This window comes from Mytilus edulis, chromosome 8 (assembly GCF_963676685.1).
Source record: "Mytilus edulis chromosome 8, xbMytEdul2.2, whole genome shotgun sequence".
Taxonomy (NCBI): Eukaryota; Metazoa; Mollusca; class Bivalvia; order Mytilida; family Mytilidae; genus Mytilus; species Mytilus edulis.
Genome location: NC_092351.1, coordinates 88,352,769 through 88,380,733, shown reverse-complemented (window position 1 = coordinate 88,380,733; position 27,965 = coordinate 88,352,769). Strand labels below are relative to the sequence as shown.

At 32.8% G+C, this 27,965-nt stretch overlaps 2 protein-coding genes across 3 annotated transcripts; one reads left to right on the top strand and one right to left on the bottom strand.

Moving 5' to 3' along the window:
- Positions 1-1,118: 1,118 nt before the first annotated feature.
- LOC139486551 (uncharacterized protein PF3D7_1120000-like) lies at positions 1,119-15,397 on the bottom strand. Of its 2 annotated transcripts, XM_071271468.1 has the most exons (13): positions 15,295-15,397; positions 13,331-13,414; positions 10,442-10,631; positions 8,651-8,721; positions 8,192-8,284; positions 7,235-7,303; positions 6,617-6,664; positions 6,050-6,121; positions 4,691-4,735; positions 4,081-4,279; positions 3,295-3,381; positions 2,572-2,646; positions 1,119-1,968 (listed from the first exon to the last, which is right to left on the bottom strand). In XM_071271468.1, exons 2-13 carry the CDS (start codon positions 13,411-13,413, stop codon positions 1,600-1,602), a joined length of 1,401 nt encoding a protein of 466 aa, XP_071127569.1. In that variant the 5' UTR covers position 13,414; positions 15,295-15,397; the 3' UTR covers positions 1,119-1,599. The 2 variants fall into 2 exon arrangements, with proteins under 2 accessions (XP_071127569.1, XP_071127568.1); XM_071271467.1 differs by lacking the exon at positions 15,295-15,397 and having other exon boundaries at positions 13,331-13,477.
- Positions 14,727-22,899, top strand: LOC139486549 (heat shock 70 kDa protein 12A-like). Its single transcript, XM_071271463.1, has 5 exons — positions 14,727-14,896; positions 17,442-17,842; positions 18,681-18,902; positions 19,750-19,906; positions 21,519-22,899. The coding sequence occupies exons 2-5, from the start codon at positions 17,474-17,476 to the stop codon at positions 22,577-22,579; spliced, it is 1,809 nt and encodes a 602-aa protein (XP_071127564.1). The 5' UTR covers positions 14,727-14,896; positions 17,442-17,473; the 3' UTR covers positions 22,580-22,899.
- The last annotated feature ends 5,066 nt before the right edge of the window (positions 22,900-27,965 follow it).

The following is a 27,965-nucleotide window of genomic DNA, read 5'->3' as shown; positions in this document are numbered from 1 at the left end:
GCAACACGATGTTTTTCTGCGTGAATTTTAAATGGATGATAAACTTTCAACAGTATTTTTAAATTGCATATTGCACAAAACGCCACAAAAGCTAATTCGATCTTTACATGTAGGTTAGGACAAAACTACACTCACTTCACGACGTCATTTCCGGGCACATGATACTTGAAATGACTATTTCACAACACATGAAAACAACCATCTGCATGAATGACATACTAGTACTACTTATACTAATGAATAACTGGTTTTAGGCATCGTTCTTCAATTTATCACTAGCTAACGACATTTCACGGAAAAAAGTAAGCATTCTCTGTTATATTAATGGCTGACGTGGTTTCGTGACTCGCCAGCATGTTATATTATTCGCTGAAGAGGGGTGAAATGCTTTATGAATCAATCTAGAATTGTGCCTGCTGCCAAATAAAGTGGTCGGTATTTACAATCGAGAAGTCGATCTTTTTTATTGTTTTAATAGTCCTTTGTAATGTGCTTTTTGTAAAAGCTTAGCTACTCTGAGATTAAGAAAGACACTGACAAAAAGTCAACTATTACTTAGACCTTACTTAAGGAGTTCAGTTTTCACAAATCATTTTGTTAATGCCTTAATCCATGCAAAATGCATAGCTTAACATTTTACAGCAAATAAAACAAAATAAAATAAAATGTAAATGAAAACACCATATGGCAAACATAATTGTTTGCTTATTTCTATAGCGAGTCGACAACATTGACTCCATTTTAACGACTTATACATATTATGGATAGTAAAAATCAAAAATACCAATGCTTATGCTTCGTAAACAGTTGTCCGAAAATAGTTGAATTTTTCACATTCATTTGCCATCAGTTTGTGTAAAAAGAAAAGTTGTCAACTTATGTCGTAACTACAATCCCAATCCCGTTCCCCTTTTCTCGAATGTAACATACAGGTACCGGGTCTGTACTTACACGAGCAACAGGACAGTTACCACATGTGGAGCAGGATCTACCTACCCTCCCGGAGCACCTGAGAGCACCCACTGGCCCAGTTTTTGGTGGGGTTCGTTTTGATTACTAATAGTCTTTATTCTTCTTTGTTGTGTTTTGTTTACTATTGTTGTCAGTTTGTCTTTGTCTTTTTTAACCATGGCGTTATCAGTTTATTTTTAGATTATGAGTTTGAATGCCCCTATGGTATCTTTTGCACCTCTTTTGTATACTTTGGGTCTTTTTTTATTTCAAAATTTGATGTGTAATCTTAGATTGTCATTGTTGTATAAGATAACCCAAAATTCGTGCCAAAATGAGATACATTCAATATCTGTATAATTTTTCACGAAGTTACACAAAATATTCTAAAATATTCGCCACAGGAAGTTATGAAAAACACGTGAAACTTTTATTTTTGAATATGACGGAAAAATTATTGACTCTCCGTATATTGAATATAAACGACACAACGGTAGGTTAATGCAATTGAATTATTAAAAATGGCAAGTCACGAGATACAAATCTCATAAATACAGTACCGAGTATTTTGCCATCTGTTGTTCACCAACCCAGGCAGCTAAAATGTACCTACATGCATATATACAAATATTTATAAAATTGAATGTACTAAAATTGGGTATGCTGGCTACTATTACTTCGTCCCTGATTATGTTTTTGGCTACTACTTCGCCCCTGTTTATAATGATTGCTACTTCGACCCTGTGCTACTCCCTTGCATAACAATGGTCCATCTTTATGTAAAAACATTACGGGCCAAATTATGTAATCAACGACATCTCCTGACTCTGTGAATGGTCTTAAAATCTGAAGGTCGAATGGATGACCTTTATACTCCCAATCAAGGTGAATAGGCGGAGAATGACAAACCATGATCCAACACAACTCTAGGCATTTCTCAAAGTACTGTTTCTCTGATTGGGAAATACGTGACAGTACTTTACCATCAACGCTCTTGGCGATTTTCTGCATAATGCCCTGTAATCATTAAAATGTCATCAAAGATGTAATCAGTAAATGTAACCACAGATGTAACCATTAAAATGTAACCGCAAATGTAATCATTTAAATGTAACCACAGATGTAATCATTACAATGTAACCGCAGATGTAATCATTTAAATGTCGTCAAAGATGTAATCAGTAAATGTAACCACAGATATAATTATTAAAATGTAACTGCAGATGTAATCATTTAAATTTAACCATAGTTGTAAATTATTATTTTTTTTTTACCGCAGATGTAATCGTTTAAATTTTTCCACAGATGAAATCATTAAAAAGTTTAACACGGATGTAATCATTAAAATATTAATCACAAATTGAATCATTAAAATATCTACCATGGATGTAAACGTTAAAAAATATTGACCACGGATTTAATCATAATGTTAAATATAATGAACAAAAATTTAAATTTTAAGTAAAACTTGTTTTTTCATGCCAAATTATTTTTTTTCTGTTTTAAAAATATCTTGTTTTTTGTTTGCCATAAATTAACATAGAAAATATAATTGATAGGAAACAAATTTGATAAATACGAGTAAATAGAATTGAGAATGGTAATTTATGTTTTTTTTACCTGTTTGAGATATTGCAGCTGATTGGATTTCATTTTTTTCAATTGAATTTTATATTCATCTGCTATTTCATTAACCTGAAATGAAAACCTTATAATATTATAGCTGACTATGCGGTATGCGATTTGCTCATTGTTGAAGGCCGTACGCCGTACCGTGACCTATAGTTGTAAATTTCTGTGCTTATTCTTTTTTATTTTGAAAAATTCGTTCAAGTAACTCTTGGTGTATATTTCTTGTAAGAAAAATAAATGTAGAATGTGTCAATGAAAGACCATCTTCTTATCTCAAGAACATTCAAAGTGACACAACCCAAATTTGAACTTGATCATGGCGATATGCCACACACTGGTATTGAACCTTCGATCATGCCAAATATCATAATCCAATGTCAGAAAATAAAAATGTATAGACCGTTCAAGAAGAGAAAACAATTAAGGCAAAATAAAGTGTCTCCCTTCGTTGACCGTGAGACATAATAATGTCAAAAGAGCATATGAAAAAGAACTAATAACAAAAGATTGAGGACAAATGCCAAAAGTACTAATGATATTATTTATAATTCTTTAAGGGAGAATCACGACAGAGTACATTGATTTACGTTAAAGGTCTGAAGTTGTTTTGCAATGATGCCCTTAAAAGGTTTCGCAATATTTCTCTTTTAATCTGATTGAATTTCAGACATGAGCATAACGAATTTAAATCATTGTGCTTTCATAGCTCACCTTTATTTGCACACTAGCACCTCTGTTTTTCAGCTCCAGCGCACAATTTCCTTTGTGTCGCAGATCGAAGCATTCTAAGTATGTTTCCTACAATGTAATAGAATGTCATAGAATTGACCAATCAGGGGGGAAATCAAATGATAATTTAACGAAAGACAGCCGGAAAAATGTAAACATAAGATGACTATATTTTGCATAAAGAGTCCATGTCCATGTGTAAGTTTTCTGATAAAATGTATCATCGATGCTTCAACGTACAAACCGACAACTGTCCTCATAAGACGTTCACTGATGAACAAGTGGTTAAACCAAACGATAAGGACTCGTTTGTTTTTAAAATATGTGTAATTGGACGTTAACATTCAACAATCAACCAATTATGAATACCCAATGTAAATATATATGACTACAACTGCTATGTACAATTGAAGCAAATACCACCATATACGTGTGTATACGCGCAGATCATTAAACATGCGTCTTTTATTCTACAACAAATGCAATTATTACAGAATTCCACATTTCATATATTTTACACCAACTTCTATGTCTGCATATCCTCTTTCTGTAACAAAAGTGTGTTTTGAGAACCGTATCGTCGTTTTTCGTTTTTTGCCATGGCGTTGTCAGTTTTTTTTCGAGTTTAAATGTCCCTTTGTAACCTTTCGATTCTCTTTTACAATAAACTCAAGACAAATTAACGTTCAAACAAGAACACATTCTTTTAAATAGACTGCCCAAATATATACATGTACAAACAGGTGTAATTAATATGGTAATACTTACTATTACAACAGTGAGAAGTATTTTTGTTGCTGCTTTCTCATTTCCTGTCACTTGCTCTATTTCTTCAATTGTGTCCGTCCATTCATTATCATATACATTAGAGAATTTCTCTACCAGACTTAATGGTCTATCTGGATCACTAAGGTCTGTAATTGCAGGGTTGTTATTTTTCAGCTGTTTTCCCATCATTTCACTCAACCTATAATGATTAAGAATTGAAAGAAGGTGATTTAACGATCATCTATATATATTGATAACTTTTTGGTGATGTGACCAGAATTCTCATTTTGCATCTTATTGACCATTATCCGTACCTGTTCTTTTTGTGTCAATTAATGCGTTAAAAGGCATCTTAGGTAATTCTATTTTTATCTTTTCACAACTTAGTGACTGACAAAGACACGATCTGTCGTTGAGGGCTGTATGTCTTTTGTTATTTATATCCTTTGGTTGCTGTCTCATTGCAGTATATCATATTCCTTTTATTTTCCTTTTATTGTATGTTTTTGTTTTTGAGAAAATTTCGTAAAAATCGAACTCAAAATAGTTCCCTTTATTTAGAAGAGACCATATATATATTCGACATACATTATGTTCACAGTACATGTACCTATTTTGTGCCTCTTCTCTTGCTTTGATTTCTGTATCCAGGTCTCTGAAAGTTTCAAATATAAAAATATTTATTTTGTTGTTAATAGATAAACTCTAAAACTCAATTACCAGTACATGTATATCTTGATGCTGTTTATGTGTACTTGTGTACGGTCTATTTATCTTTTCTTATGTTTATGCATCAACTTGAATAGACATTCAAAACAGTGTGGTCCTGGCCATTGATTGACGACCTAAATTATCCCATTGACTGGGACAGATTAGGTGAACGTTTGTCGGAAACAATCACTGCTCACTATGTACTTTTAAAAGACACTAAATCAAAACATAAAGGTTATTCATGAATAATTTTTCGAATTATTTTATTATTAAAGGCGTTAAAAACCTTTGGTGTCCCCACAGTTTAAATTCTATAATAAGTAACAAGTGAGCAATGGTCGTTACAGACAAACGTTCACATAAGCTGTCACAGTCAATGGGATAATTTAGGTCGTCAATCAATGGCCAGGACCACACTGTTTTGAATATGATTCTAGTTTCATTTTTTTAAAATGGACTAGTAATATCATTAGGGGTCATTAACAGTAGGACCTTGAAGTTTGTTTCAAAACTTACGACTATGATTGATCATAAGAAATGAACAATTAAGTAGTACTTAAGATCAATCTTAGTGGTATTTTGTGAAACCGACTTCAGATCGCATCTTCTCCTTTATGAAGAACTGAAAATCTGAATTTCTTTTCTCTTTTAAAATGAGGGCGATTAATTTGTTTTATTTAAATAATTGATTGATTGATTTAATTCTGGCATTCATTTGTTCAAATTTTAGAACTCTCAGTCCCACAGTATTCTCCATTATGAAGATAAGGCAAAATATCTCTGCAATACATTTCTGATTTTGCTCATTGTTGAAGGCCGTACGGTGACATATAGTTGTCTGTGTCTCTTGGTCTCTTGTTAAGAGTTGTCTCATTGGCAACCATACAAAATCTTCTTTTTATATTTCCCTTGAAAATATTTTTAAAGAAGTCACTCGCCCACAGAAATCTGGTGTTGTAAATTGAGGAGTATATTTACGATTTACGAAAAATATAAGAAAAGTATGTATATATCCGTTTGTTGAAATGAAAAATATATTTAAAAACAATTTGAAAGTAGGATTTTATCAGCATTTGTTAAACATCCAAAATTCAAACTATCAAAATAGAAAATATCAGAATTCAAGACTTTTTTCCATAAATAATAACAATGTCGGGAATCACAAAATTCGTTCATGTTCATTTAATACATAGGAAATAGGTTTCATCAGAAGTACCTAGATTAAGTCCATTTACAGACAGCTTGTTCCTATACATACCTTTTGCTCCTCCTAAGATCGTCTTTATATTGCTGTAATTGATCCTTATAATATTGTATATCACGTTGGAGTCTGAAAACATAATCAAAAGATGTCTGTGTATTTACAAAAAATGTATAATGGTTTTCCCGTTTGAATGGTTTTACACTAGTAATTTTGGGGCCCTTTATAGCTTGTTGTTCAGTGTGAGCCAATGCTCCGTGTTGAAGGCCGTACCTTGACCTATAATCATAATGGTTTACTTTTATAAATTGTTATTTGGATGGAGAGTTGTCTCATTGGCACTCATACCACATCTTCCTATACATTTGTATCTATATAAGGTGAAATAGTGTAGTGTGTTACGTATGATACAACAAAATTTCTATTTAAACATGTTATTTCTTTAAATCAAAATGTTTGCCACTAAAACTGTGGTGGAATGTCTAAAACATCTGTCGAAGTTATATATATATTACTTATTCATTTGATGATCCATCAGAAACATGTTTTGTTAAACAGTTTCGCTTATTTGAATTAAAACCACATCTTCTTTTTTATATTTGCTTATTTGAATTAACAACTTACTTTTCATTAGCCTGTTCTCGTACTTTTAATTCTTCTTGCATTCTATAACTAATAATGCAAAAATAAATACTAATTATAGAAAATGTCATATCAAATGAATATTTTTTTTATGTTCTGTATAAATTATTAAAAAAATACCTAATTATATAATTACTGATATCTCAATCGTATCTTCGTATTGTTTGACACTATAGTAGTGATGGTTTGATACGTTCGTAATTAGTTTTATACGTTCGTAATATTAACGTTCGAAATGTTATATGCTATATCTAAGTTATAATCAATCTTTCCCGAAATTGTTTAAAACGAAAGATGCTTCCGGACATATCTAATGTTTCAGTTAACTACTTACGCCACTTATTTTGTATAGTGTATAGAGTCGTGTCGGTTTTAAAATATGATAAATATTGTATTATCTCTTATTCTCGTAAGGCGAAGAATAAGTGCCATTTCGGATTATTTCTGTCTCGCTATAGTTTTATATCTCAATGTATTTAAATAATAGGAAAAAAACTTGAGAAATGGATTATTAAATGTATATAATTCACCTTTTCCCAATAATTGAGGAAGCAATTTCTCGTAGGCTTGTATTATTTGTGTTTATTTATTTATTCTTACTCTAGTTTCCTTGTCTTTCTGTCATCAACACTGTGTGAACGGTGAAATGGTACACGTGAGGTGTCTACTCTGAAAATTATATATATATTGTCTGTCTTTTGTATCATACATTTCAAATTCATTGTTATATTAAGGAGTCGAAACACTTAATTTGTATTCCAGAAAAATAATTTTTGTTGAAGCAGATTGATGCTTTTCAGGTATATATAGTAAATAACATGTTAATATTGGTTTAGTCTGACTGGATGTTCAAAGGAAGCATATAGCCTTACCCAGTCACATTTGTACGGTTTGGTTTACTTCATTTATAAGGCTATTTTTCTAAACCATTTCTGTCAACATTAATGTCTTTGGTATTACTCGCCCAGGAATTCAACACGCAGGACAGAATGTTATCACGAGACCAGACCACCGAAAATAATATAGTTGTTAACCTTTCCATTTTTTTTAAAGCTGATCTTGATCGTGAGAATGAGTTCCAAACCTTGATACAACATGACCGTTTTTACAATGTAAATGATACTTTGTCGTTCTTTCAATTAAATGTATTTTTCTGACAAGTAAACTAATAATCGGTATTTTTAAAGTTGATATCATTTCCAAGTCGGTGTTTATCCAATACGTGTATTCAAAGTTACTAGAACCTACATATTCCTCAATAGGTGTCCTATGTCATAAATAAAATTCACTTTTCATTTTGGGAATTTGTGTATTTTTTAAGAATAAAAACTGTTTCTGTTTATAGTTGATGTAAAAATTTAGAGACTCTTAACGATATATAATAGCTCAACATTTTGTATAGCCACATGCAAATAAATATCATAGTTTTAATAAAAAGACTAAAGTTGCTCTCAAGATGTCATCTGTTGTTGTTTTTTGTCGTCACTAGATCGCAGTCTTGTTGACGTTTATAGCTCTCTATGCATATATCCCTTACAAATGTTAATAAGTAAATACCTTTCATTATTCCGACTCTCGCTGTATGTATAATCCGCTATAGGTTCACGTTCGTTATTGTGGACTGTTGCAGCATGTGTAGGAGAATTTGTTCTGTGAATAAATAGCAATAAAAAATGAAAATAAAATCGTATGAACTGTTTGCCTTGTCGAAGCTTTATATATTTAAATTTACAGTATAAGGTTTGATCATTTGCTAAAACCGTATGGTGACATAAATTTGCCTTTATATATGTCATTTTGTCTTTGGCGAACACTTGTGTAATTAGAAATCATACACAATTTTCTTATTCGTAAATTGTACTTTGCTAACATTTTTCGAATCTGGATTCAGAACAGTTTGTTTTGTCATCTGCTTGATCACAGTATTTGTTTTCTTAAAATTGAGGATCAGCATAGTCTTTTTAGTTAAAAAAAAACCAAACTATATCATTTTAAATTAAATGGACTTTTCCTTACCTCGGTCTTTTGAATCCTCCAGCATCTTCATCAACTCTCCCATGGTCATCGTCATCTGGACATTGGAAACACTGGCAGAGGAGGACAAATTTATTAAAAGAAAAAAATAAGCTGAATGCATAAAAGGATATTGTGGCTATACACTCGAAAAAGGTCATTAGACAGCAATATGCATGAACACAGGAAAGACTTTTACAGTAAATTGCATTGAGTGTGTAGGTAAAGGTTAATATATGTTTGACTAGCTTGTTTGCTAGCTGAACCGTGAAGTTTTTATTAGGTTAGTTTTACTCCAATCGTTTAAGAGTAGACTAGTCCGACAGATAATCTATCTTTCTCCGAAAAGAGATGGTAGTATACTTAGCATAAAGCTAGTCGAAGATATTACCTTTACCTACACACTCAATGCATTTTGCTGTAAGTATAGAAAGGCGGTAGAAGCATTTGGAAGAAGATTCTGTCTCATATTAGTGTCACCGGGGAAAACTGGGTGACTTGTAGGGTCGTGCAACAAGAGCCTGACTGAATGGCCTCTTGTTACTGAAATTATGTGATGCACCTGATCACACAACGAACGATTGCTGTGAATAGCAATGAGAAATCTGGACTCTGAAACTCTGGTGAAAACTAACTACTGAAACTCTGGAACTAGCGACGAATAAACCAACAATTCAGCATGGAATACTATTACTTTTATTACAGATGGACTGTCCCTGAGTTCGAATCTTGCTTATAGAAATTATAAACAAGTATTTATACACAATTGAATTGACAAGTATAGACATAACAAATAACAATTAATTTGAGTAATATTGTTCACTGACAAAGATTAAACTATTTTTAGAACTTAAAGAATAAATATTAAATGATAATCTGATTATGACAATTAAGAACAAACATTATGAATAAGGTAAAATGTCCCTAATTAGCTAACAGAGTATAACATCTCACTCAATGTCCAAACTGAGAATTAAATGCAAAGCAAAGCATGTTGATTTTAAGTCCTGGATACGAAATGTAAATAGACACGAAATTATAAAATATAGTGAATTATAAAATATAGTGAATTATAAAATACAGAGAATTAAAGTCTAAAATATCAAAATTGAGAATTTTATATTAAAGTCCAAAATATTAAATTGCAGCTGCTTTTTCCCTGGTCACATTAAAGTCCAAAATATTAAATTGCAGCTGCTTTTTCCCTGGTCACATTAGTCTAAAACAAATATTTAAAAGATACCAGACTTATAATTTTGTATATCAAAATTACATACAAGCATTAACTGATAAAGTATATGCATAAATCACAAGTGTTGAAATAAGTTCATTTACTCTTATCATCAAGTTCAGTGGCTTTATTGGGTTCGTCATCTACATAGTTTTGCTAGACTTAAAGGACTAATTTATTTCTATAAGTTTGGTACAATTGGATGGCTATTTTGTAAGGTCTATCGATTTGGTGTCACGATATCTCAGAAGCATGGGTTCGATCCCGGCGAGGGAAGAACAAAAAATTTGCGAAAGCAAATTTACAGATCTAACATTGTTTGGTTGATGTTTAGACGAGTTGTTTACACATAATGTACACAGCCATGCATCACCATTATTGCTGGTGATCCGATAGATAAATCTGTTGTAGAGTTATCACTGACTCAGACGTACTTATATATTAATATATATGTATTTATCTAGTATGAGTTTTTTCGATGTTTGCAGAGGAAATACGAAGTGTGTCGATATTGTACTCTTGTAATTACGTGGTTAGTTGCACACAAAGATGATATCTTTTACCTGTTTAACTTGCTCCATTTGTTCACGTAAATTACTGTACTCATCTCTGTAATCATTGACAGGACTCCTTTTCCCCGATCCATCTTTCTTTAATTTATTCTTTAGTTTCTTTGCACATGCCTTCAGTTCACTGACTCTCGATTGAGCTTCTGTCCCTGTCACAACAACTCGAACTTCAGTGGAAACACAACTGAAAAGAGTCAAACATGTGAATTAAACAGCAATTACTGTCATTACTTGGTATACGAAGAAACTTTTTTGTATTGTTTTGAAATATGCTACATGTATGCATTCTTTTAGCACGAGAAAACGTATTTTTGCAAAATAAAACTTAAGCACAGAACATGAAAAAGAAACTGGAGATTCTCAAGAGCCCGTGTCGCTCACCTTGGACTATGTGCTGTGGTACATATTAAACACAAAGGACACTCTACAATATCAAAGACAACAATAGAATTCATGACAAAATTATCTCTTTTTGTGTTTTTATGGGGTCAATTGACAATTTTGGTCAAGCTTACTTATTTGTAGATCTTATTTTACTGAACACTCTTGCTGTTTACAGTTATCTGTCTATAATTATTAAAAGATTACAAAAATTTACGAAAAATTGTAAAAAGCAGACTTTAAAGGGTAAAACTCCTGAAGGGGTCAATTGATAATTTTTGTCATGCTAACTTATTTGTAGAGCTTACTTTGCTGAACAATTTTGCTGTTTATAGTTTATCTCTATCTAATATAATATTCAAGATATAAACCCATAACTGCAATATTTCCTTAAATTTACCAATTCAGAGGCAACAACCCAACAAAGAGTTACGGATGCGTCTGAAAATATATCTGGGCAGATTTATCTTGACCTGATGAACATGTTATCCCACGTCAGATTTAATTGGCCCATAAGATTTATTTTCAGAGATATATCACAAGAACTGCACTTACAAATATTTATGAAAAATTTATTGGGTCAAATGATAATTTTGGTCATGCTCACTTATTTGTAGAGCTTCCTTTGCTGAACAAGTTTGCTGTTTACAGTTATCTCTATCTGTTATAATATAAAAAAGATAATGACTAAACACTGTTAAATGTCCTTAAAATTACCAATTCAGAGTTGCTGAAAATTACCGATTCAGAGTTGCTGAAAATTACCAATTCAGAGTTGCTGAAAATTACCGATTCAGAGTTGCTGAAAATTACCAATTCAGAGGCAGCAACTCAACAACGGGTTGTCTGATGCGTCTGAAAGTTTTAGGGCAAATAGAACTGGAAGTACAAAACCGCTTTTCATATTTGCTCTAAAGGCTTTAGTCTCAGAGATATATCCCAAAAACTGCAGTTTACCCCAATGTTCTATTTTTAGCCATGGTGACCATCTTGGATGATTGGCGGGGTCGTCGGATACATTTTTAAACTAGATATTCTAAGGATGATTTAGGCCAAGTTTGGTTTAATTCGGCCCAGTAGTTTTAGAGTAGAAATTTTTTGTAAAAGTTAACGGACAACGGTCGTCGACGACGACAGTCGACGGACGCCAAGTGATGAGAAAATCTCACTAGGTTAGCTAAAAACAACTTTAGCTTCAATCTGCTTTCGAGGAGACGGTTTGTTATTTACATACTATACATGGTTGAAATAATCACCAGTTCGAAAACATTTGTTTAAAACATGAACATGGCTTGTAAAAATATTGCTACTTTAAAAAAAAAATCAGTCTCAGAGCCTTCCAATGTTCCTCGTAGGTGGTTGCACAAATCTATACTCCAAACTTGTTGGTTAAAATCTCACCAAAGCTTGTGATGCCCTTAGATATAAGTAGATGTGATTAGTTGCAAATGACAATTTGTAAAAGTAAACCATTACAGGTCTTCAACACAGAGTCTAGGCACACACCGAACAGCAAGCTATAAAGGGCCTAACCATGACTAGTTTAAAACCATTCAAACGGGAAAACAAACGGTCTAATTTATATTAAAAAAAAAAGAGAAACGAGAAAACACTGGCTTATGAACCACATCAAAAACGACAATCGCTGAACATCAGGTTCCTCCTTGTTTGTATACTATTTGTTCTTTGAACTTTTCAAAAATATCCCACAAGAAATGTAAACATAATACAATTGTATTATTTAAAAAATAATTGTGTAAATATATTAACTGTTTTGCACTGTTCTCAAAAATTGTTCTGAACTCACCACCCCCCTAACCACCCACCCCATATATCATAGTCTTGAATTTAAAAAAAAAAGGAATTGATTGAAAGCATTGAAAAACTTTATAAAAAAAATATGACTTTGACAAAAAACCATACCCCTCCCCCTTGAACTTAAATGGCTGCTCCCTTATGTATAAAATGAAAAGAAGAGGGAAGAAATAACACTACAATCTTATAGCTAAAAATAAATTTGGGTAATGAAAATTTACATAAAATGGATAATCAAATCGGGTATATAGTATTATATATGTGAATGGATGCCATTTGCCCTATGATGTAGGGAAGCACTAATGTTTTTGTCTTGCTTTCGTTTGGGCCTCTTAGTCATGGTATAAATGTTAAACTTTGTCATTAGGTCAGTTTAAGGGGGACCGCTTATGATAAAGTCAATGATATTTTGCATGCAGTTGTATGGCAAGCAGCTCATTTCAAGGGAGATAAGTATGCCTTGTACTCTTACACAGTCATGGTAAACTATTAAGCTTTTGGATAGCGGTTTACATACAGTACAGACATACCTCTGTGTCATAAGTTTATTATTTAAAGTTCGACCTATTATTGTATACGTTAATGCATTTGCATAAATTAACAACATTGCTACAGGTTCACAAAACCGAAAGTAAACAAAATGCATGTCAATAATTTCAACTCCTGTAAGTGCATATATATACAAACCCTGAGGTTTCTGGTCTGTAATTATTATCATCTTTCTGCTTATTTTTCTTCTTTTTTCTAAGGGACCTTCTGATTCTCTCCATTCTAAACGAGGAAGTAAATTAGATGAGGTTCACTTTAAGAAAATCAATTCTTCGTCAGAAAAGGTTATTTTTAAATTTATTATCAGGTGAACGTAGCTGACTGTAATAATGATAATCGATGGCCAACGAATGTTTGCTTTTGTGTTGTAAATACAATAGAATGTCACAGATGTAGTATATTTCAGTATATTAAAATTTTTATTAGTTAAAATTGATTATTTTCATGAAAGACTACATTTTAATTCTTCACAAAAAAAAATATCATTTTTTTTTTATAAAAAGTTAAAACCGCAACTATTTTTTGTTTACAATAACACACAAAACATAGCAAGGTCGTGTGCTAAATAAATATGCTACTTAAAAAACCCACCAAAAACTGAAAGGAGATATTGACTAGCTAGGAGGATTAAAAAGGCTATATATAATATGGTTAATGCTTAAAATTTGATATGCTATACTCGGGCTATACTCGGGCTATACTCTAAACGTTGCCTAGTTAACACCCCGTTTTCAAAAGTCTTGACTCTCATCTGCCAGACATAGTGTTTGTATATGAATTTTTCGGTTTTATTTTTTATTCTAACATCAGCTGAAAAGTCTGAAATTATTAAGTTGAAGTACTGGTCATATGTTTTGCTTGCAGTAAATACAGAACTGTTCTTTAGCTTTTTAGATAATTTAGTATTTTGTTATTTCTGTAATGAAAAAAAAAGTAACTGGAAATAGCTCCCTCTCTGAGGGTATCACCAGCCTAGTGTACTTAGTCAGCACTTCAGTGTTGACATAAACAATAATTAATACGGTCATAATCATAAATTATTGGCGGATCCAGAAATATTCATAAAGAGGGATGGTCACTGGCTACAACAAGAGGAGGCCCACTTTGGTGATTTCTAAGTTTGACCGTTTACAAATATTTTATCTTTTTTTTAAAATACTAAGGACTTGCTCCAAAGGAATTGATTATCTTAGCCTAGCCATATCTGCGAAACTTTTGTAATTTTAGGTCCTTAATGTTCGTCAACTTCGTACTGTATATAGCCTTTCAACTTTTTGATTCGAGCGTCTCGTGTGGGTTTTTCTAGACGAAACACGCAATTAGCGTACACATGATTTTAATCAGTCCTGCCGCGGTATCTTCTATGATGAGTTTATTTATTGACTGCAAGCGATATATATCAGAAAATTAACTTAAAAGCTGAAAAGAAAATGATAATTTATTTTCAATCTTTTGTGATCAGATCTGACAAGATGACCGTTTCAACATGACACTGTTTAAATTTCCCTCTCGAACAAACTTACGCACTCCAGTTGTCTCGAACCTGTTACAAAAGAACGATAACTCGTGTTGTTAAGCAATGTCAAAAATTAGCACTCAAGATTTCTCTATTTTTATTGAGACATACCGTAACTTAAGCATTATTCAACCAAAAGGAACATCGCATTGGAATAGAGAGACTTAAATGCATGAATTAGATTCAAGGTTTGCAATCGTTTTACTAACTATATTATAGATTAAGTTGTGTTGAATGAGGAAGTAGAATATACATACAATGTAAATACATGTATGCTTGTCGTCAGTAGTGTACAATGGTGTACGTGTTTGTTATTATCTATGCTCATTATACTATTTAATTTTTCAGATGTGATTCGTTTTAAAAAAGTTTTAATTTTTATAAAAACGAATAAAATTAACGAACGCAATATAAATTTGACAAAATTTAGTTTACAAAATATTGTACATTCTTCCAAGAATTAATCTGTATTAATAGGTGAAATAGGTCACGATAAAAAAAAAAATAGAGAGGACAACCATTTACTCTTTTTGGGGAGAGGAGACAACTATAAATATATGATCTTGAACGTTTTCAATAAACATACTCAACTGATAAACTTAATGATAATCATCTTAGCTCCTCTGTACCATGTGTCACGTGTGTACGATATTTGAATATGTGTTTAATCATGTTAATCGGTACTAGCATTGATTTGTTTTTGATTAGATCGGGTGCCTCTGCCGGTTGGTTGCACGGACGTCCTCTTTATAAATAAAAAAAGAAGATCTAGTATGATTGCCAAGAAATAATATGTTCTTGTCCTGTATATTCTTGAAATATTTTCCACTTTGAACAAACAACAATAAATATATTTTGCTACTGGACGTTAAACATTTAACAATACATCATCGAATTTTCGCAAATATGGTCTTCATAAACGATGAATGATAGTCCGTCTTAAGGGGATGAATATTAATAAAGAGAGAGAGAGAGAGACATGCATGTGAAAGACACCCTTGTAGATATCGAAAAAGAGCAGACCTGAGGAGCAGACTTATGCCGCTACGAAGCAGCACTCGCACCTGCAAAGTGGAAAAGGATTAGTATAAGTTGCAATTACTGGTTTCCCAATACACTTTGAATAAAAAGTTAAAACTTATCCTGCATACATATAACATGTATAAAGGCGAAAACTAACCAACTCTACAAATCAAGTTATATAGATAGGTTCAACGTGTGTAAGTTATGATCTGTTGAACTGATGCACTCAAGTAGTTTACATTGTGATTAAGTTGCTACAAAAAACGAAAAACACTTGCCAAACTGGTCATATTATCTCCCCTTATGCTTAGTCAGGACTTAGGCATTTTATGAACAATTTTATGTGGGATGTATTAATGCACAGTTTCGTCAGGGTATAATGAAAATAATCTCTAAACCCATGCATCTAGACATCCAAAGAAAATGATAAAGATACTTCTTTTCAAAATGAATCACCTGAATCAATATTTTTTTTATTGCTGTCAAGTTTTGTTATATTGTTAAGAAGACAATAACAGTTTTTTTTTTTGTTTTAGTCTGTTTTTCTAATAATGTATGCAAAAGACATGATAGGTATACTATAGTTTGTGTATGGAGTGATTTTTATGTGTACAAGTCCATCTTGTCTAGAAATGAAGGTGTCATCTGACCTTGACCTCATTTTCATGATTCATTTGTTATTATAGTTAAGTTTTTTGTGTTTTAGTCTATTGTTTTATAATAGAATTCAATAGGTTAACTATATTTGGTGTTTTCACATATTTTAGAATGTACATGTCAGTCTGGTATGTTTTGTTTGACCTTGAACTCATTTTTATGGTTCATTGCTCAATGTTAAATTTTAGTTTTTTATCTGTCTTTCTAATACTTTGAGCAATAGGTCAACTATATTTGGTGTATGGAATGATTTTAAGGTGCATGTATATCATGTATATGTCTGTCTGACAATTATCATCTGACTATGACATTATTTTCATGGTTCATTGGTCAATCTTATTAAAAGTTTTGCTGATTTAGTGTATTTCTTAGATACTATATATGCAAACTATATTTAAAACATGTAATGATTGTAATTCAATTCAATTCAATATTTTATTTACGTCTCACCTTATGTATAAAATTACACAATACATTTATAAAAGATACATTTTGTATACATAAGCCAATCTGTACAGATTTATGAGAGACGATAATCACTTAAAAGAATATGTATATGTACATATTAAATATTAAACCTAAATGGTAAAATTATATAACAAAAGTATTTAATTATTATTTACAATATAAAACTTCTCGGCGTCGTTTAAGAATAAAATTACAGGTTTTGGCACATAATCTTATAATATCTTGATTCGAAAATAAAAATACCATTTTCTGGTGTACATACATGTCTGTCTTGCAGCGTTCTTCTGTCTTTTGTCTCATTGTCATTGTTCATTCATCATTGTTAACTTTTCCTGGTTTAGTTTGTTTCTTCGATGTGCAATAGCTCAAGTATATTTAAAACTTATTTGGTGTATGAAATGATTGTAAGGTGTACAAATGTACATGTATTTCCAGTTCGGATCATCTGACCTTTACCTCATTTTCTTGGATTATGTTAAAATGATAGGATAGTTGTAGTAACCTATCAATGGTTAGTAGTAAAGGCGAGACATTTCAGTGTGTGCACTCTTATTTTATTGTGGATTACCTTTTTTTTTTTTTTAGACAGGAACAGATAACTGAAAACATAAGCAGACATGGCCTACTGCCAAGAATATGACCCGAAAGACTCAAACAATGATAGTGACTTTTCCGTCAGTTATAAATCAAACAAGATTTTGGTGGCAGCCATAGATTTTGGAACTACGTTTTCCGGTTACGCTTTTTCTTTCAAGTCTTGGTTTGAAACCGATCCTAATAAGATCGTAACCAATTCGACATGGGTAGCTGGACAGAAGAATTTAATATCATTAAAAACACCAACATGTATCTTGTTACAACCTAATAAATCGTTTCACTCTTTCGGATACGAAGCAGAGGAGAAGTATGCAGAGCTAGCTTTAGAGGAAGAACATGAAGACTGGTACTTCTTCAAGAGATTTAAAATGTCCCTATTCAATAATACTGTGAGTTGTTATTTTTTACTTAAAGAAAAAGATATTGTACAGAACCATTTAATCTATAATAACATAACAAGCACCGACCTTGGGTGTAGCTAAATTCTTATTGTTTTATTTAATATTCTTATAAAATGGATGTCTTTCTCTTAAAGCGTTATATAAATACAAAACTAAAGATGGAAGTGGAATGACAAATTCAAGTGATTGCAAATGCTCATGTATTGATTCTTTTGTGACAGCATAATGTTCAGTGAATGGTATTACAGTCAATTATAGTCTAGACACTTTCATGTAATTGATATCATTGATAAAGCTATATTTTGCTCTACACTGAGGCAAATTTTAAAGTCAAAGCATTTGTATCGACCATGCTAAGGACCGAACCCTGCCGTGACTTACCTCGCTCGGATCGCCTCGAGGTGCGCTGGCAATATACAATAAGGAGTGTTGGCCCGGTTGATTTTTCAAATACATGTATGATAATTAGAGACAATAAAATAAATGTTTAGACAGCTTGTGACAAATTCAACCTACAAAGTTGGTTCTTGCATGTCATAAGAACATTAAAATTGTTTTTTTTGCTACACCTTTTATGGACTATTTTCTGTTTGATTGTCTGTTTTTTCATATCCAGATTGGTCATAGGTCCAAAAATCTATGTATATGTTTTTTAAACATTTAATCTTTACAAAACACGTTTTTCACAGGAACTTTTGACGCAAAAGGCTGGCTGCACAAAATACAACGAGCGCCGCTTTACACAAAATGTGTTGTGGTCAACGCTTTTATGCCTAAAAATTACAAAAAAGAAGCATTCAGTTCTTAATTATAAATAATTTTTCAGACTCTGTCAAGACACACTGAGATACCAGATGATTCGGGAAACAAGAAGATGCCGGCACAAATTATCTTTAGTCACGGGATACGTTTTTTAAAGAACCATCTTGTAAAACATCTTGAATCCAGTCATACTGGTCTAAATGAAAGTGATATTCACTGGGTCCTCACTGTACCAGCGATCTGGAATGATAGTGCTAAGCAGTTCATGCGAGAAGCCGCTTCGCAGGTATATGCATTAACATTTAGTTCATGTTGTTGTGACTTTAAATGTGAATTGTTCACGAGGTCTAGGTCACCATGTGTAGTTTGACAAGAGGTACATAATATTAAAGGTACATGTAAATAGTTCATAAGGTGTGCGGTGTCTTAAGAACATGCTAAAAGAGGTAAACGGCATCATAGATACATTTTAATAGTTCACTAGACCTGTAGGCGGCATCATATGTACATGTTAATTAGTCATGAGGCAGGTGGCATCATATATTCAGGTACATATTCCACGAGTTAGGGGTATCACTTATAGGTACATGTTCTGCGTTATCGAAAAACGATATGATCAGACAATCTTCTATAGAATAATTAAGACCTCTGTTGAAGCCAGTATTTCTATTTTGTTCCCATCAAATATATATATTTTATGGATTTTGTCGTTTAGATTTTCGAAACTTTTTGATTGTATGCGAGCCCTACAATATCTATGAAATTTGTTAATGAAACTATATAGGAAGCACGCTTAAACATGTTACGTGCTTTTATATATCTCTGTTTTTAAATGAAGCCATGTATTTCTCGGTAAGCTTATTATAAATGTACAAATGTCTTTTCAATGAATAAATTTCAAACGCTTTTAAATGTGTTTTAAATTAAGAGTGTTTAAGAATAAAACACTAATTTTCAAGCTAAACACGACCACGACATACGTGCATGTTTGGAGCAAAAAGTTTAAAAAGACAACCACAAAATATGTCTAAAATTGTGTTTCAAGTCTAAACACCATTTTGACAATATAATTATTGCAACATTTACGATTGTATTATTCTTTTGAAATGTAAAATTTTCTCTAAATATTAAAGGCTGGAATAAAAGACACTCATTTGATGATTTCATTGGAACCAGAGGCCGCAGCCATGTATTGCAGAATACTACCGGTTGAAAAGTTTGTTTCCGGTGGTGGCGGTAACTTGGGAGTATTCAAACCGGGTTCAAAATATATGGTTGCTGATCTAGGCGGTAAGTAAGATTGAAGGAACAGTACAATAAATGGCAGAAAGTTGGTGTTAAAGTATCTTATGACATATTTAATATACTTACAGAAATCATGAATTGAGTCGTTTGAAAAGTAAAATCAACAACTATTTGTCTCATTGGCACTCATACCACATCTTCTTTTTTATAATAACCATTAAAGACCTGAAATGTAAAAATTATACGAGAAGAAAATTCCATTAAGATTTTACTCTGAATACCAATATGCTACCGTTTTTATTAACGTGTAAGACTATTTTCTACATTATAAACTGCTTTGATAAGCCACTCAAAATGCAAATGTACACGCATGTCAGGCTTTAATCATTATTTAGTGGAAAATGATAACAGTTTTTGCTTCTAAAGACTGGCTTTGCTGACTATAAATTTGTATGTTTTATGTGGATATGGGGTTTATGTCACTAAGATGAAAGAGTAATCCAACGACAAACATAACCAAAATGAAAAATCACAAAAATACTGCACTCTGATGAAAATTCGAAACGGAAAGTCCCTTATCAAATAGCAAAATCAAAATATACGTGCCACATCACTTAAGGATGTACTTAGGTGAGGCTAGATGAAAATTAATAAATTAAGAAGTTAAAATGTATTCTATAAGCTGGTAGAGCATCAATTTAGGATGAAAATAAGCTAAAAAATATAAATAGGGCTTTTCGAGATAATTGAGATTTAAACTGACTCTGACTTTTACCTTATATTTGCATTGGTATTATTGGGTCTCAAAACAAAAGAAAGAAAGTTAAGAATCTTCGAAAATTTTGGTAAATGACCTTTCATGAGGTATTTAATCTTATATGAAAAAATAAATTGGTGTTATGGGGCAAAATATTTTACATTGCTTTGTATGGAAAAACACCAAGGAGTCAGAACATTTGACACAAATTCCAAAACCTCACCTAAGTACAAGTCATCCTTAAAATTGTTTATATGCTGCGTATTTGTTTTTCGTCATTTTTTTTACATAAATAAGGCTGTTAGTTTTCTCGTTTGAATTGTTTTACATTGTCTTATCGGGGCCTTTCATAGCTGACTGTGCGGTATGGGCTTTGCTCATTGTTGAAGGCCGTACGGTGACCTATAGTTGTTAATGTTGGTGTCATTTTGGTCTTTTGTGGATAGTTGTCTCATTGGCAAGCATACCACATCTTTTTTTTTTATATAATTGACACGAATAGATACCAACTGCCATATTCCTGACTTGGTACTGACATTTTCTTATGTAGAAAATGGTAAATTGAACCTGGATTTATAGCTAGCCAAACCTCTCACTTGTATGAAAGACACATAAAATTCCAAAAGTCATCTACGTAAAATCAAACAACAGATAGTAAATACTGATGTATATATCAGAGTTTAAACGAAGTTCTGTTTCTTAGAATTCTAAGAATTTTAACGGAAACTTATATATATCGAATATCTGCAATCAACACAATAGTCTCCAAATAAGATAAAAATATTAACATATGTCATTGTTATTGACATTTTAGTATTCAAATTCTTGATCATGCAACTTTAGTGATTATGTGATTATTGGATACGTCAATACTGACCTCACCAAAAAAATATTTTACAGGTGGCACTGTGGATATAACTGTACAGGAAGTTCTGGAAAATGACAATTTGAAGGAACTACACAAAGCAAGTGGCGGGGCGTGGGGAGGAACGAAAGTAGATGAAAACTTTATGCAGATGATCGTAAAAGTTGTCGGTGAGCCAGTCATACAAAGGTTCAAGTGCGATAGCAAATCTGATGAACTTGATCTACTTAGGGAATTTGAGATCAAGAAACGATCTATCCGTCCAGATGCCACCGGTAAAACTGCGTTCCGAATACCTATATCTTTAACGGAAGCTTTCGAAGAGATAAATAACGGCGCCGACTTGAGACAAAGCATCAAGCAGACGCCATATGCAAAACACATGAACTGGGTCGGGGATAAGTTAAAAGTGGATAATGCGATGATAAAAGAACTTTTTACCAAAGTTTCCGATAGTATCGTCCAACATTTAAAAGATATTCTAAACAATCCTGTTAGTCGAGGTGTCGACACAATTTTAATGGTAGGGGGCTTCTCAGAATGTGCAATGATACAGGAAGCACTCAAGACAAACTTTTCTCATATGAAAATCATCATTCCGGAAGATGCTGGTTTAGCAGTAGTGAAAGGTGCAGTGCTGTTTGGACACAATCCTGCCACAATTGTGTCCCGGAAGGCGAAATATACATACGGAGTCAAAACAACGCGAGACTTCATCGAGGGTGACCCACGAGATAAGAAATTTCAAGCCAATGGACGTGACAAATGTAGTGACGTCTTTGATAAACACGTGGAAGTTGGTCAAACGGTCAAGGTTGGTGAATCTTTAAATCCCCAGTCATATTTTCCTTTGAACAGCGACGTTAAAAAAGTGGTGATTCCTGTCTACATGTCTACGGACGATGATCCCAGCTATACCACTGAACCAACATGTAACTACTTGGGAAAGATTGAAGTACCTCTACAAGGTTCGTCTGTGAAAGACAAAGAAATAGTAGTGCAGATGACATTTGGAGGTACCGAAATCACAGTAGAAGCCGAAGAGAAGAAAACGAGAACAAAGTTAAAAGCCAAATTTGATTTTCTTGATCACTGAAAATTTTGTATGTTTTTTCTCGTTTTTTTTGGTACTGTTTTTTAGGTTTGGTTCACATACTTAACATTTAAGATTTCAAGTTTTCGTGACTTCATTTAACTATTAATGTTTTAATATAGTGCACCTACAAATTAAGCGACGAAACCTGTTTAAAAATGTTGCAGTTTAACAGACTAAAACTTGTCCAATTCTTTTGTAGATTTTGAGCTCAATTTTTATGAAATATAAGTTATGGTTTGCTGTATATTAGTTTGTATAATGTTACAATAATTGCAGAGGATTGTTTGTTAAAATAATTATACTCCTTTTTAAAAATGTCTTCATGGACGTCGGTGCTCTCTCGTCTAAAGTCGACTTATTCCGTTCCTCCTTCAAACGCATAGAAGAGTAGAGGAATTATCCGGTGATTGCCGATTGGGAGTTTCTGTGTATTTATAATGTCAGATTAAATTAATATATACAAGTGTCTTAGACTATAACACGTGCAGCTTTCGATAAAACCCGGGCTTTTCTGTGACATTCAATACATCTGAGTCACAGAGTGTATCAGAAACCAAAACATCTGAGTCACAGAGTGTATCACAAACCAAAACATCTGAGTCACAGAGTGTATCACAAACCAAAACATCTGAGTCACAGAGTGTATCAGAAACAAAAAAGAAATAAATTTAAGAAATTTTATATTAGCTTTTGGCCTATATTTCTATAAAATGCTCCATTCTTGGCAGCCGTTTTAGAATACGCTTTTTATTTGTTTTAACTGTTTTGTATTTTAGATGACAGTTTTTTTCAGAGTTTTTATGAATGTTTGTATTATACTTCATTTAATATTTATAGTAAGAGAAAATAAAAATGTAAAATTAACATAAGCATGAATAGAACTACGAAATTAATCTGTGATTATACTTAGTTATTTGAAATCTGTGTTCCTTTTATCATGTCAATCGTATGTACACGTATTACTTTTATAAATATGAATTGAATTCAGATTACATGCATGTACTTTAGTCCATTAGATTTGATAGTATTAATATATATTATATAATAAATGTGAAAAAACTTTTATAAGTAATTATAAAAAAAGGTAAAACATCACACTAAAATAGTAAAATCATGAACAAATATTAAATATTTCGGATAACTGATATCCTTCATCATTTAGATGTCAAATAATCCTTGTCTTGACACGCGGTTGTCGAACTGTAATAATAATCTTGATCGTCATACAACTTATCACGAATCAAGACGTTGGTAATTTTATTTAATATTGATATATTATGGCTAAACAAATGCCTGTCATTGATGTGAAAATGAGATGTGGGGTATACGTGAATGCAACAGCATTCCAACAACACTAAAAGACGTAAGGCATCTACATGCACATGTAAACATATGTCCATCAGCAATGCATATGGTTAAGAATGTATACTGCATGTAAACCAACTAATTTTCGCGACTTTCGCGAGAATAAAAATTAATAACGCAAATACAAATATGTTAGAAATTGAATCTTTCCTTAATAAACTACATCAAGAACTCTATGATTGAAAGCTAAAAGTCTCTTACGTATACCCCACATCTTCTTTCAAAATTAATGACATGCATTTGTTATAAGCCATCATATCAATTCTGAAAAAAATAATACCAGCGTATTGATTTGTGATTTTCAAATACCGTGAAGTGGACTAAAAAAGACTAAACGCGAAATAACGTATCCGCAAACATATTAAGTTGGTTTACAGTAATTGTCAATCTCTAAATTGGCCCGAGACTAAAGAAGAAGTGAATCAATCTAGTTAAACTCATTCGACATAACATTTTGTACGCCAGACGCGCGTTTCGTCTACTAAAGACTCATCGTGGACGCTCGAATAAAAAAGTTGAACACACCAGTTAAAGTTTGAAGTTAACAGGTTCTGTCAAAAATTTACTCGCTACACATGTTGAAGACCCATCGGAAGTCTTCGGCTGTTTTCTGCTCTTTGGTCGGCTTGTTCCGTGGTAGGGTTGTTGTCTCTTATCCCGTTTCCATTCTTAATTTTATTACTGGTATTGATTTCGATATATTATCATGGATAAACTTCAGATCTCAGCTGTCTGACTGAAATATAATCATATTGATGATATATGCCATCTTCAAGAATTTCAAATGGTCGTCCCCTTTCAAATGGTCGTCCCCTTTCTGAAATGAAAATGTGTTTTTGTTTTGCATGTACTGATTTTGTATCGGGTGGATTAAGAAAAGTTTTTTTTTAAGTAAAATGACGACGGACAAATTTACACTTATTAAAGGCAAATCTTTCACTTTTACATTTATGATCAGGTGTGTGTAATAGTAAACTGATAGTAAGATAAACTTTGACCCGTACATGATTATTTAGCATTTACATTTAAACAGTACTTCCCCATAACAGAGATAGCATGATTGATCATTTTATCTTATTGATGTGATGACCTACTGAATATGCAGATGTTTCGTAACGGCTATGGATAAAAGCTAGATTTTTCGATTTCTATTTCTGTTAGAGACCTCCCGTCTAATCTTCAGTAGTCATTGTTATTCTGATTAAAGAAAAAGTTTCTTCCATTATTCTGAAATAAAGAACTGTTTCCATCACACTGAAAGATTACCTCCGGCACTTGTCCCAGAATTTTCTTTCCTAAGAATTTTTTTTCTGAGACAAGTGCCTGTGAAGATTACTAACAGTGCAAGACTAGTTATGTTTGGTCGAGTTGAAACAAAGACGAGGGAGACGGGGAGGACACGTTCACTTGTTTCAGAAAAAAAATCTATAACAACTTAGAATTTTTTTTCTGAAACAAGCGCTTGGGATGGAGGAGGCAAGTCTGTTGGTTTTAGCTCTTAAATATTTAAAAAAAAAAACCAAATTCTAGAAAACTTGAAGTCAATACGGGATCAACATAACAAAAAATGAAAATTTTCAAAGATTAGTTATAGTCGTCACATGGTCTTCAACAGTTTTAATACCAAATGACAGATGTCCAGGTCTAAATGTTCAAAGTGAATACAACTGACAGAGCCTCGGTGACAATAGATATATGGTATACTCTATAAGGGGATAGGAGACATAGGAGGGGGATTGTGCCCACATATTGGAAACAAAAAATATTAAAAACAAATAAAAATGAAAGACAACATTGACTAACTTCTGGACTATTAAGTTTACAGTAAAGTTGTTCTGGTTGTCATTTTCAGTCTATCCATTTTCTCAGACACACACACATTTCAGCATATTCATACACCACTACTCCCAATAATTTATTTGAAAAAAGGCATTTATACATGTATTATTTACGACTAGGATTGATATATTAACATAGGGCAGTGACAATCAAATCCCCCCTCTTTTGTTAATAAAAGCACAAGTTAAAAATGAGTGAAGAACCTTAAAGCTATGAACAATACGGAATTAAATCCAATTTAGATAATGCTCTCTGAAAGCCAGTTAAAAAGAACTACTACTTTAACTCCTGACGTACAACGCTTGTTCGTTTACACTTTAATATTGGTCGTTGAAAAAATAATGTCTACTTCGAACATGATCGATTATTTATGTGACTGGGTCGCGAGTGATGCTGTTTGTTTTGTTTTATAATGAGAATAATGTTCTTCCTTTCATTAAGAGTTATCGTTCGTGGATTATAAACAATTGGGGGTGTGTTTGCTTGAATGCGATTGGTGGTGGTGGGTTTGCTTGAATGCGATTGGTGGTGCTGGGTTTGCTTGAATGCGATTGGTGGTGCTGGGTTTGCTTGAATGCGATTGGTGGTGCTGGGTTTGCTTGAATGCGATTGGTGGTGCTGGGTTTGCTTGAATGCGATTGGTGGTGCTGGGTTTGCTTGAATGCGATTGGTGGTGCTGGGTTTGCTTGAATGCGATTGGTGGTGCTGGGTTTGCTTGAATGCGATTGGTGGTGCTGGGTTCGAACCTTTGACATGTCAAACCAAAGACATGATAGTTGTTATTTGCTGTTTCTCTGCTAAGCATACGATATTTAGAAATAAAAGCAAAGACTGGTCGGTTCGGAGTTGATAACGTTTCCGCTTAGAGTGACATGTTTTCTCGTGGACTGTTACCTCACGTGTTTTAACTAGCACTTTGTTTAAAGATCACACTCAGTGTATCGGTCTGGTACAAAGCAAGTTTAATTCTCATATCACAAAAATCAGGTTCTCTCCCTGAAGATGCACTCAATTTTCCGCTAGACACTAATTAGCTATATGTTTCTTATCTTCACTTAGTAGCGGGTCCAGAAATTTTCACTAAGAGGTGGGGGGCACTGACGGCCCTAAGACGGGACCCGCTTCATTGATTCCCTATATAATCAATATTTTTTCCCTAAAAAAAGAGGGCTGCCCCCTCCCTGGATCCGTATATATGATCTTCTCGCGTATATTGTCTAAGTCAGACCATGCAGATCGCGCCATTTTGAATGTGATCTGTTTAAAAACAAGAGCATGTTTTTGTTGATCCCCGACACAATGTCACGTTAGTTTTATAGTATATTTGTACAACTATTGTTACCTAGCATATGATAGATAACGGACTTAGATAAGTCGGAGATATTTATTAAAACAACACAAAACTCTCAACAGGTAGGACACTTGAATTTTATGCTTGAACAAATAAGACTAATTCATTTAGGTAGCTTTAGATTTACTGAATACATGCAGAAAACTTTCTATGTGTCGATTTGTATGATTGGGTTGATCAAAATCATTTTAAACCAGATATACGATCGATAGTAGTGTTTTGAGGTTAACACGTTCGTATATATAAAAAAAAGAAGATACGGTATGATTGCCAATGAGACAACTCTCCACAAGAGACCAAATTACAAAGAAATGATAGTTCACCATGTGGCCTTCAACAATGAACAAAGCCCAAACCGCATAGTCAGCTATAAAAGGCCCCGAAGTGACAAATGAAAACATTTCAAACGAGAAAACTAACATCCTTACTCATGTACAAAATAAGGAACGAAAAACACATATGTTACACAGCAACAAACGACAACCACTGAATTGGGACAGACGCATACAGAATGTGGTGGGGTTAAACTAGTTTGTTTGCGCCAACCCTTGCCTTTAACATTTATGTTGATAATAAAATACTGAAAAGTAGTTTGTTCATTCCCCTTTTTACCGATAATAGACCAATTATCGTGAAAATAAAACTCTTTTTTTTTAATCTTTATTCTGAAAATAAAACTCTTTATAAAATAATAGATGAAAAGTGGAGATTTTTATTCCATTGTTTGCCTTTAAACATTGTTTTATAACACTAAAACGATGTTGCACGATTTTTAAATTTTAAATTAATAATTCACACGATATGCAGTTTGACTTGAGTGTCAAGGTTTGT

Excerpts from the sequence above, each read along its gene's own strand:
- LOC139486551 (XM_071271468.1), bottom strand. The coding sequence starts at position 13,413 with ATGGAGAGAATCAGAAGGTCCCTTAGAAAAAAGAAGAAAAATAAGCAG. Across the intron at positions 8,722-10,441 it reads AAATGGAGCAAGTTAAACAG|TGTTTCCAATGTCCAGATGA; the intron begins GTAAAAGATATC and ends CTCCTCTGCCAG. Across the intron at positions 7,304-8,191 it reads GAGAGTCGGAATAATGAAAG|AGTAGACACCTCACGTGTAC; the intron begins GTATTTACTTAT and ends TATAATTTTCAG.
- LOC139486549 (XM_071271463.1), top strand. The coding sequence starts at position 17,474 with ATGGCCTACTGCCAAGAATATGACCCGAAAGACTCAAACAATGATAGT. Across the intron at positions 17,843-18,680 it reads TGTCCCTATTCAATAATACT|ACTCTGTCAAGACACACTGA; the intron begins GTGAGTTGTTAT and ends ATAATTTTTCAG. Across the intron at positions 18,903-19,749 it reads TGCGAGAAGCCGCTTCGCAG|GCTGGAATAAAAGACACTCA; the intron begins GTATATGCATTA and ends TAAATATTAAAG.